This window comes from Nestor notabilis, unplaced genomic scaffold (assembly GCF_000696875.1).
Source record: "Nestor notabilis isolate BGI_N333 unplaced genomic scaffold, ASM69687v1 scaffold2983, whole genome shotgun sequence".
Lineage (NCBI taxonomy): Eukaryota > Metazoa > Chordata > Aves > Psittaciformes > Psittacidae > Nestor > Nestor notabilis.
The window spans coordinates 1-11855 of NW_009922187.1; the positions used below are offsets into that span (position 1 = coordinate 1).

Sequence of the window (11855 nt, forward strand, 5' to 3'; positions counted from 1 at the left end):
CCTGAGCGACACCACTCGTTACTGGTCTCCAGCTGAACATTGAGCCATTTACCGTAACTCTTTGGGTGCAGCCAGGCACAGAGGTGAGACTGGTCTGTAGTTCCCCGTATCTTCCACCTTCACCTTCTTGAAAATGGGGGTTATATTTCCCTTCTTCCAGTCATCAGGAACTTCACCTGACTGCCATGAATTTTCAAATATGATGGACAGTAGCTCAGCAACTTCATTCTCCAGCTCCTTCAGGACCTGCAAATGGATTTCATCAAGTCCCATGGACTTGTGCACGTTCAGGTTCTTAAGGTGGTCTCGAACCTGATCCTCTCCTACAGTGGGCCTAAGGTCTTCATTCTCACTGTCCCTGCATCTGCCTTCCAAGGCTTGAGTGGTTTGGTCTCAGCATTTGCTAGTGAAGACTGAGGCAAAGAAGTCATTAAGAACCGCAGCCTTTTCCAAACCCAGGGTAGCCAGTTCTCCCGATAGCTTCCAGAGAGGGCCCACGTTGTCCTTAGTCTGTCTTTTATTTGCTACGTACCTAGAGAAGCCCTTCCTGTTATCTTTCACGTCCCTTGCCAGATTTAGTTCTAACTGGGCCTTAGCTTTCCTAACCTGGTCCCTGGGTTCCCGGACAACATTTCTGTGATCTTCCCAGGCTGCCTGTCCTCGCTTCCACCTTCTATAAGCTTCTTCTTTCCCTCTGAGTTTCCACAGCAGTTCCTTATCCATCCATGGAGGTCTCCTGGACCTCCTGCTGCACTTCCTTCTAGGCGGGACACAATACTCCTGAGCATGTACAACCTTTGCACTGTTAAAGAGGAAATCTTTGTTAGGTCAGTGGTATTTTTTTTTCCCCAGTGATTTAATGAAGTCAAGATGAGACCTACAGGTTCCCGGGTTCTTTTATTCTAGTCACAGCTATACTTAAAATGAAAGATCCTGTTTGAAAGTCTCAGCAACATAATGTTTGGCAGGGTGAACCAAAAGCTAATAACATCAAACTACAAAAATGGTAAGCTTTCAGTCAAAGAGGAAGTAAGATAGAAATGCATAGTGGTCTTTTTTAAACATTTGGACTCACCAGTTTTCTTCCCAAACTGTAACTTCAGTAATTCTTCTTTGTCCTTTCTCAGCTGTAATTAAGGTCATAGACAGTAAACATAAACAGAAAATAAAAGCAGAATAGCAAAGGAAAAAAGTAAAGCTGTCAAACTATAAGAATTTATGCAGGCAAAAGGGCACTTTGAAAAATTCTTTATGATGTGGGGTGATGCGAGGAAGATACATACCTTGAAGTTTATGGAACTGACTGTTGTGAGTTGAATTAGAGGTTCGGTGTAACTAGGATTACTAGAACTTGGGTTCATTATTTCCTCTTTAATATAGACCCCTGTGCTATTTCCAAACTGGGAGGTATGTATAGCAGAAATATTAAACTAAAAATAAATTCCAGATTTTAAAAGTAATTTCTAGTATCTTGGTTTGCTTGTTGACAGTATTGTGCTTTGACACAATTAATCACTAGCTGCCGTCACAGATGTATTAATGTATGCTGTATCTTAAAATGCTAATCAGGAATTGCTCTTTGGTTTATCCTTATAGCCGTCGATCCGGCCAGTATACAATGAACCATGACCATTCCAAGAAGACCCCTGATGGAGCATCATTTGACCGCTCAGGATCTCAGGACTCCTTGGATGAACTGTCTATGGATGATTACTGGAAAGAACTTGAAAATATCCATGAAACCAGAGGAAATAATCATGAAGAACGAGTAGCACTTGTAATGAAAGAGCCAGATGGTAATTAAAGCAGTTCTTGTGAATGATCATCAGTTTGCTGATTTTAGGGATTTTTCTTTAAGTCTTATTTAAAGGAGATGGCACCCACCAAACACACTTTAATCAAAAAAGAGGTCACTCTGCTTCTTTGCTGAACATCCACATTGAAAATTATGTTGTTTTTAATGCATGTCACCAGAAACAGGCAGTGGCCTGCAAGAGAATGGTATCAGAGATAAGTAGAACGCTGGTTTTCCTTTAAATGGTATTTGCAGAACATCAGAAAGGCACCTGTACTTGCAAATCACAACAATTTAAGCTTTATTTGTAGTTTGCTGTTATACTAACTTAAGCCTTTCATTCTTTGTGTACGTTGTTCGTTATTGTAGCTATTGTGGACAGAAACCTCACGTTTAGAAGACAAGCCAATGATTAACTGGTTTTAAGTTTAGTGAGTAACTTTCTATGCTTGTAACTACTGTTAACTTCAGTTGTATTATTTTTGTTTCTCAGAAGCATCCATTATGGGCCACTCCTGAGGGCATGATCTTCAAAGAAATTGGGCAATTTCTTTATTTATCTTGTCCTGTCAGAAAAAAGAGGAGTAGCATCCTTAATCCCACCCTTCTCTCAAAGATTATTTTTTAGCAATGCGGTATCTGCCTCTCTCCTATTCTTACAAGAGGCCCACAGTCTTTTGTAAATGATGACAAAATAAAAATGGTGAGTTTTGCATCTTGGTATGGCCTCTACATGAGCGAGAAGATTGTGCTCTATTAGGTTTCAAAGGGATTTGCACTTCTGCCTCCCTAAGTGTTTTGAAACATCACTACTATTTACAGCTGCTCTGAAGGGGGTAGCAACCTGTCCTCTAGAGAAAGTAGCAAAGCTCTGAGCCTGTGTATGTGGGGAGCAGGACATCTGACGGAGTGGTAATGCTTTTTCCAGAGAAGCAATGTTCATTGTTCTGCAGCACACGAGCCCCCAGCTCACTGATGCTGCTATGCTCCCAGGATCTGCACTCTAAACCCCACCATTTCCTTTTTTATTTATATGTAGCCTTTTTCCGTGTAGTTACCACTCCATCTTGAGCTGCTGACTCTGGCATGAAGCCCAAGTGAGTCAGCACAGTTAAGTTGATCAGCTTGAGCAGATGTTGCTCTGCCCTGCATCTTGCCTTATGTGCAGCACCTCTCTGGGGAACAAGTGCTCCTTGGGAGTCATGTGGGACACTGCATGTGGCTGATGGGCCTGCCTAGGTGGGGGCTTGCTTGAGATATGGCCATGCAAACACAAGGCAGGGGAGAGATGAGAAACACCTTGCTTATATCTGCTTGGGAGAATTAGTGTAGCCCTTCTTTCCAGCCCTAATAACAAAACCTGAGAGAGTTTTGTCAGAGGCTCAGGATTTGGCTGCACAGCCATAGCAAAATTAATACTTAAAAAGTTGTGTCTGTTTTTTGAATGCTGTTAATACTCAGGGGCCCACTTGGATGTGCACTGGGCACTGTGGGAAACTGCAGTCAATAATGAAGTTGACGTGTCAGTTTTGGAGTACTTTTAGATACATGATAAATGGAAATGTTGCTTGAACTTTGGTAGAAAGGGTTGTTGGCATTCAGCACAAGCTCGGCTGCTGCAGACAGACCTTATTGCTTTAAAGGAAGTATCTTTAGAGATAGTGATTTCAGAAGCAGAAGTTTTGCCATCAGTGATGGTATTTAATAGCTTTCTCCTCTTTCACGTGCAGTGATCTGTCGGTAAAGGATACCATATCAGCTATAAGACTTAAAGCAACAATTGTTTTGTGGGTTGTCAGTTGGCTGGAGACCATGTCATAAGAACTGATTGAAAAATAGCATTAAGGTGACTCCTGTAGCCTGGTTTGTCCTTCATTAAATTGAGCTAGTGGAGGCCTGTAGGATTAATGAGAAAAGTGGGCAGAACTGTGTCAGTAAGGGAGCTAAGAGATTGAGCATTGAACTAAAAATCAATGAAGCAGCAATGATTAGAGGCTTTTCAGGCTTCCCCATGCATGTTTATATCTAGATACATTTATAAAATGGTATATGATTTAATCGAAGTGCTGTAGATTATTATAAAGATTGTCCCATAGCAATCTGTATTGGATTAAGTATTTTAAAAGCTTTGCTATCATATGTTAACCCTTTTGAAGCTCTTTAGAAACAATAGTTTTTTTCTAAGTCATTATAGTTCTTAATTGTGGATCCTGTAGTAGTTCCCCTGTGAACTGCATTAACTTTGTCATGTCATTAACATCCAGTGCACTAACAATACTCAAAACCCAATGTTTATGCCTTTTTCTCCTGGCCTTGCTTAGAGGGAGAACTGGAAGAAGAATGGCTGAAGGAAGCAGGTCTGTCAAATCTGTTTGGCGAGAGCTCTGGCGACTCCCTGGAAAGCGTGGTGTTTCTGTCCACACTGACCCGAACCCAGAGGGCAGCAGTAGAAAAGCGAGTAGAAACTGTCACACAAACCATGAGGAAAAAAAACAAACATCACCAGATCCCTGATGTCAGAGATATCTTCAGGCTCCAAAATGATGCAAAGGGAAAAGTAGGTTCCTGATCATAGTTTTGTTTGATGCTGGCAGAGAGAAGGGAGGGACATGTATGGATGTGGGGAGAGGAGAGGGATGTATAGGCACAAAAGATGTATTTCCAGAAGATTTCTGTCTAACGTTTCCCTGATTTCCAAGGGAATTTTTTACTGAATTTATGGGAATAGCTTTGGTCCAGACTTGACATGACATTAAGCGCTCTCAGTATGTAGAAAGAATTATGTATATTGACCTTGAATTAATTGAAAGTGATGATGAATAAAACAACCACTCCATGGTCAAGTTATAAATATGAACTAATTTTAATGTAGAAGCAAAACTCCTGACAACAATCACCTGAAAAGCTACCAAAAGCCCACTTTTATCTTTGGGTAATAGTCCCGTACAGCCCTCCTGATGGGTCAGCTGGAAAGGGGCCAGTACTACTTCTTACTTACTGGTGCTCTTGTTTCCTTTCATTTTTTTTTTTTTCCCTTTTTTTCCCCCCAGAGAAAAAAAAAAAAAAAAAAAAAAAGGACATCAACCTGACCTGCTGTATTTTGGATAGGTCTTTGTGCCTGTCACCTGGGGACTTAGACCCCATACTAACTCCCAGCGCCTGTCTCTGTTAAAGTTTACGTGGGAAGTTGCTCTGATGGGTCTTGAGAAGGGCCCTGGTTTCCTCTTATGGGGTATCTGACAGGTCTTGAGAAGGGCCCTGGTTTCCTCTTATGGGGTATCTGACAGGTCTTGAGAAGGGTCCTGGTTTCCTCTCATGGGGTATCCCGCAGGAAAGGGGAAGGAAGGGAAATGGAGCCTAAGATTAGAATTCCTCTTCTGTGGAGAAGTGTGTTGTGTCCTGTCTGCTCCTCCCCAAGCAATGAGATCTTCAGCTGCAGGAAGAGTCTGAGCTGATTGAAGTGCATAGCTAGCTTACCTGACCTCAGCCCCGTCCCCCATTCTTGCTGCTGCTGTTCAGTGCAGTGGTAGCAATGGCAAATTTTAAGGAGATTTAACTTTCTCCTTTCCTTCAAAGCTTCCTCTCCTTAAGCAACTCCTTTCAAATTCAGTAGAGGTGAAATGTAGTGGGGGGAGTCTGTAAGCTCAGATGTATGTTCTGAAGGCACAACTTCCCTTTTACTGTTCTGCTTTGCATGTGGTTGCAGAAGGGATATTAACTGCATAAAAGCTTTCTGGGATCTGATTTCAAATTGACTACACCTAAAAATTACAAGATCTAATAGCAAAGCAATTTAGGTAAAATATTACGTAGCTTAAAGCAGTATAATTTCCCTTTCGAGTATGTTGTTTCAGTAAAGCACAAGAAATACTCATGTTCCTGCATTTACACATTGTAATGTTTGAAAATCATGTCACAGAGTGCAGTAGACTTGCACGTCTCTTAAACTGTGTTTTGATATTGATGACATCAGTGAGAATTAATGCAAGCAGACAAATATAAAACAGGTTAGAATATTTATTAAATATAGAAATAACTGGGGAGGAGGAGGGAGAAGAGGGGGAAACCTTCTAAAGTTGTCTCCTTCACTGAAATAATACAAGTGTAGGCCCTCAAACTGCATTCTTTTCTCCAGAGCATAATTATTCAGGAAGCATTGCTTGTAGTTATTCATCTGATCTCTGACAGAAATCCTGTAGTGAAATAGCTTCTACAACCTCCCTAGGTAACTTTTCTCAGTGCTTTGTTACACTCCTATCATTAGAAAGCTCTTTATGTAACAAAAGAGGACTGAAGCCATCTGCAGCTGTATGAAGTCATTCCAATTTAATAATAGCCTCTGAAAATCATGTAACCTCCTTCACCTGGAGGAAAGCAGGAGGAAAGGTAAAACAATAGTGTTGATGTTTTCCATCAATGCAGCAATTGTGTTGATGTTTCTCCTAAATTTCCTGCCATATTCCCAGAGAGAACCTGGACTTTTGGTACCTTGACAGCTTTCCAATCTTCTGCTCTGTGAAACAGTAATAATTTTTTGGGCACTCATGCTGTCTTCTTCCACCTCTCAATTGCCTTGGTTAAAAACCAAATAGTAAGTATACAGATTTGTGTTGGTAGGAGAAATCTTAAAAAACTGATTTTATTTTTTTTTTCTTAGTACGTATGGGGTTTTTAAGTGCTTGAGTAAAATACAAGCAAAAATCCAGGATGCTAATCAATCATTGTTGACTTGAGTTGCCAAAAAGTTAATAAAAATAATATGTGGGTAAAAATGTATATGGGTATATGTATACCAATTTGTATATGGGTATAGATTTTATGCATGTTCTGAAATAGTTTTTTCTATAGTAGGTGTCATCCAGTTCGTAGAATGTGCAAAAATCTTGAGACTAGGTAGGAGAATTGTAGAAAGAAGAAGATGGTTCAAATCCTTTCCTGTTCTTTCTCTGAAGTGTCGTGGTTTTGCTATGGGGGATCTAAGCTGTAAGCACAGATCTTAATGTCAGTCCACCCTGCAAAAGGGGTGGGGTTACTCTGTAGGGGAGGCAACCATGTAAGATTTTGCAAGAGGAAGAGATTTGGACAGTCAGTCAAAACGTCTCCTCCAGCTTCCTTTTCCGTATCTTCCCAGTGCAAGTTGTGGCTTTGGCTCAAAGACTATATTTTCTTACTCCTCATAGCTCTGGAAAATTAAGTATTATACCCATTTAACCTTTTAGGAAGAGGGGGATTGGACTTTTTTAATTACCTAGATTTCAGATCCCCTTAGACTTTGGCAAAGGATTTTCTACTGAAACACACAGGTGTGCTTCTGTATACACCTGAATTACAGGAGTATATGTTTGAATCCTGCTCAGAGTTCAAAGGAGTTTCTACAACCATACATTTGGGTTTTGTAGGAATGCCTATTTATTGTTCCTTTCTTAGGTGTGTGATGGAAATGAACCCTCAACCGGGAGACAAAGTGAAAGCAAAAATGAAATGCAAGATGGAACAAAAGGTAATGCCAAACAACTCTTTTTTTGTGTATGTGGTTTTTTTTGTGAGGTTTTATGTTTGTTTGTTTATGTGTTTTTCCCCTTCCTTTTGGCTTGTCCATTTTTCAACTTTTCAGTAAAAGAAAATGAAATTCTTATGAGAGACTGGTTCTGGCCTGCATTGTTGTAGTGTCAAATTTTTAAGTGTGGCTGTAGATAGTGTCCTTTGAGCCAGTTGGGAAATCTTGTTTGTTAGCAGTGATCATCTCATAATTGAGTCATCTGGGAGAAGTCTCCTTTCACAGCTTAGGCTTAGGTCTTTCCTGATCCTTAATTTATCCCTTCTGGTTTATCTCTGCTGTACAGCACAGGAAATGAACAGCATACGTAAGCTGTTAAAAAAAAAAGGACTGTAAACATCCCAAAAAAAAAAAAAAAAAGTGAGAACTGGCTATATAGCTTTAGCTTAAAATGAAACGTAAATAAGGATGGAAGAAAAAGGTTGTTTGCCTTTTTAAGGAAAATTGAAACGAAATAGCATTCTGCGTGCTTAGGACTGGGTTATGTTTCAACAGCATGGGATTACACAAAAGGGTTGCAGTACTCATGTAAGACCCTCTCACTGTCAGGTAGGTCAGAGCATCACAGAAGTCCTTCTGATTCCAGAGTTTCTGTTTTAAAATTCTGCATTGTTTGTGTGTTGTGGTTTGGTTTTTTTGGTTGGGCTTTTGGGTTTTGTTTTGGGTTTTTGTTTGTTTGTTGTTTGGTTTGATTTTTTTTTTATTTATTTTTTTTTTAATTCTTCTGGGGGACTGGATGGCACATGGATGTTACACTGAAGCTTATAGTCACTTAAATAGTCAAGCAGGCAGATCACGTTCCCCTCTGCAAGCTACTTATCTGTAATTAAGCCACCAAATAAAATTCAGCTCCACTTCTAGAATACTGACCAGTAGTATTCTGGAAAAAATGTTACTTTAGGATTAGACTTAGAAAACAGCACCAGCCAATACCAGGTGCATGGTAGTTAAAGTGGAGAGATGAATATAAACCAGCTCAGAATATTACCAGATCTGTGTTTCCAGAAGTGCTGTTAATCCCTCCCTCTCAGCAAACCTCACTCCAGTAAGAAGAGTAAAAAACTGTGAGGGCTGCCAGACTGCTGGTTCAGCACAAGGGAAGGAAGAGATGCCTGGTGCTTGTGTCAATAAACTGCACTGTAGGATTCAGAGCTGGAAAATTACTAAGCAATTATTACAGAGTTTTTGTCACATCTGGTTCTTTTTTCCAGTGGCCCTGATGAACCCTTTAGAAATGGGAAGTTGTGAAAGGCAAATCCCATATGTTAGCTCTGCTCAGCATGGATTGCAATGTGGATGGCAAATGCAGCCTGCTTACATCCTAGTATACTTCTGCTCTTGTCAACATGCTAAAGTGGGCTCTTCTCCCAAGATTGGAGCAGAAGGAAAAAATCACTTCAATTTGTAGTCAAATCGTGGAAGTTTGGTTGTGTTAAAAGCACTACATCTGTTCCAGTGCTGTGCTGTGATCTTTCCTCCAGAATGATGAGCATATTAGAGTTATACAAACAGTGAATTAATTTAAGGCAAAAAATAAACAATGCCTGATACTGCAGAGATACTAAATATTTATGAAATCCAAATACATGATTTTGAAATTGAAGCCCTCTTTGGCAGAGAAATAGTGCCAGTTTTACCTGAAAAATGTCTCAAATATTATAAAAAAATCCAAAGCTTAAATTGAGATGACTTAAAATTGTTAGCGTGAATTACTCTGGCCCTTCTCCAAAGGTGATGGCTGTGTTCCTAATTTGGTATTTGAGTGCTTCATTCTGAAGTGCTTCTGCCAGACTGAAGATGATAATGGTTTGGCCTTAGAGCATACACAGGTTGTGTGAACCTGTGCTCACAACTCCTTTCTTGCCAGTCTGACACACCTTTTTTCTTGCTTAAATGATGTAAGCAAACTCAAGGAATAATATGAAACCATTACATTTTTATTCTTTTTCTGCCTGATCCTGCTCAAACAGAATAGTTTAATGAGTTCCTAAGATTTTTTCTTTTGGGGGGGTAGATGCATATTTGAAGTTTTGTGGAAGGATCCTCACTTACTGGCTTTAAGTGCCTGTTTGTTTCATGTAGGTACAGAATGTGTCTACAGGAAATTAAAAGGAAATTCAGAATCATGTATTAACCCGTCGAAAGACATTGTCGTCTTAACAATCCGTAACACTCATAAACACCTCCAAAGCTAGCAATATGTTCAACAGCTACCACCGAGAAATAGTAGTTCTCTTCTGATGCCTGTGAAAAGGAGTAAATAACTGTGTTGGTTGAGGTGTCTCAAGAAATAAGAAGGAAAGAATAGGCAGATGAAAAGCTAAATGCTCATTAGCTTAAATAGAGAAACAGTGAAAGTCAGTTTACTGTGGGACTGCAGTTGTCCTGAACACACAGGATTAGTTACTATGGAAGAATGTTAGATAAAACTTCTGTATGAAGGCAACCCCAAAGCATAATGATCCAGCAAATGGGTGAAAGAATTGTGTGTACTATGTGTAACATAAGGGGAAAGAGCTGTAACGTTTGGTTCTTGATCGGAAAAAGAAGACTAAAATGTGGTCATATTCGTATAATTAAAAGAGTTTGTTTCTGCTTTTCATTTTACATGATAAATGAGGAATCTGTGGCCAGAGTGATAAGGTGTTAGTGAAAAGTTTAGTGAAAAGCTACTTAGAATTATCCATGAATTAACATTTTAGAGAAATGCTTTATTAGTAAAAAAAGAAAAAGTAAATCAGCTGTTCTACCTTTCCAATTATAAATTAAGATCTATCAGCACAGCTCCGTTGGGTTATACTCTAGACTCTCTAGCAAAACTAGGAAGTAGCAAGGTTGACACTTCTGATATTTCTATGTCTTATTAAAAAGAAACCCAAAATTCCACCCCACTCCTGAAGAATTCCCATCATTTTAGGTGGTCTTCAAATAGCACTATGAACCAAGGAAGGGGTATAGGATTAACTAATGTAAAATGTGGTTTCCACATCCTTATGGACAATATTTACATTTTTCTGTATCACACTTGTGTTTCTCTCATGAAATACTCCATTGTAGCTGACAGGTTGTCGGAACGCCAAAGCTGCTTCCTCTTACAGCTGCTTCCTAGTTAATGAATGCACAACAATAGGACCAAGGCTATATACAACCACACAGAAACTCCACACAACAGGAGCATTTCCAGACCTTCAAAACCACAGCATTACCAAGACATCTGCTTTACACAGTACCTTCCTATGACCAGAGGACTGAAATAGGAGCTACTGCTTTTTTGTTTGTTAACATCAGATCCCTCCGAGCCTGAGCTACTGCTTTTTTGTTTGTTAACATCAGATCCCTCCGAGCCTGATAGGAAGCATGTAGGTCACGTATAGGCTACATTAGCATGACAAAAGTCATAGGGAGACTGGAACTGTTTTCCTTTAGTTTTGGATTCATTAAACAATTTATGTGATATATACAAATATACACACATGCAAGCCAAAAGTCAAAACCAGGGATGAATTTGACCTTGGGTATGTTGTGTCCCTGCTCATGGCAGGGGGGTTGGAACTAGGTGATCTTAAGGTCCTTTCCAACCCTAACTATTCTATAATTCTGTGTTTGGTTACTGAGGTCTCATATGTCTCTTTACCAAAAGGAGCAGGTCTAGTTTCAGGATCAGCTTAATCTTTACTGTATGCCTCAGATGCCTTTCAGGGTCTATGGAAAGTGAGCAGAAGCCATTCTGGAAAGAGCAAGTGATGAGTAACACACACAATAGGCAAAATTTGGAAATGTTTTATTCTGCTTCTCATAGCATTGCTTGGTTGTAAGTAGAGTCAAAGTTTTGACTCGTATTTGCCTTCCCTCTCTTGAAGTGTCTCAGCTCTAAATCAATTACGTTGACTTTGGAGTGGTTGATGTCTTACTGGAGAGTGGCTGTGGTGGCTGCAGACACTTGCCTGTCTCTCAGGTCCCCTGAGAGTTTGGTTCCAGCAGACTGAGATTATTTTCAGGGCTCGCTCTAAAGAATATCAGAGCCTAGTCTTGGTTTTATGTCTTTCATTTAGACATAGATATGATTCAGAAAAAATTCAAGTTGGAGTCATTTTGTTTTTTAAACTTAGTGCTTCATATGTTGTTTGGGTTGCGTGCTTGCAGCTCAGCTCTTTTGCAGGCCACTGAAAGTACCAGTGTAGAGCAGCACTTCGCTGACATCTTCTTTCTTACATCAGCCCTGCTTCAAGGTCAAATGTTGCTGTAACTGTTTCCTAGGGATTTTTCTCTGTCTTGACGTAGCATAGTTATTCCAGGCCATACAAAAATTTCTCACACTGATATAAAGAAATTAATCTATTACATGACACAGTACTTCTCTGCCAAAGCATATGCACTGCTCAAGGTTCCCTTCCTCAACTCATGTCCATTTCCATCCCACGTTTCCTGCATTTCTGTATGTTAGCTTTGACCATGCTGTGGCTTCCTGTGAGTAGGAGCCAGTGGCAGGGTCATGGTGCTTGC

The 11855-nt window shown here is 39.9% G+C and overlaps 1 protein-coding gene across 1 annotated transcript in view; it reads left to right on the forward strand.

The window, feature by feature from the left end:
* Window positions 1–1601: 1601 nt before the first annotated feature.
* The window catches only part of ARHGAP18 (Rho GTPase activating protein 18), a gene marked incomplete at its 3' end in the record, with an annotated part of 25887 nt that continues 15633 nt past the window's right edge, over window positions 1602–11855 (forward strand). Inside the window, exons 1-3 of the mRNA XM_010011489.1 lie at window positions 1602–1796; window positions 4117–4352; window positions 7223–7295. Coding sequence (XP_010009791.1) covers window positions 1619–1796; window positions 4117–4352; window positions 7223–7295 — 487 coding nt within the window. The remainder of the gene's footprint in view (window positions 1797–4116; window positions 4353–7222; window positions 7296–11855) is intronic.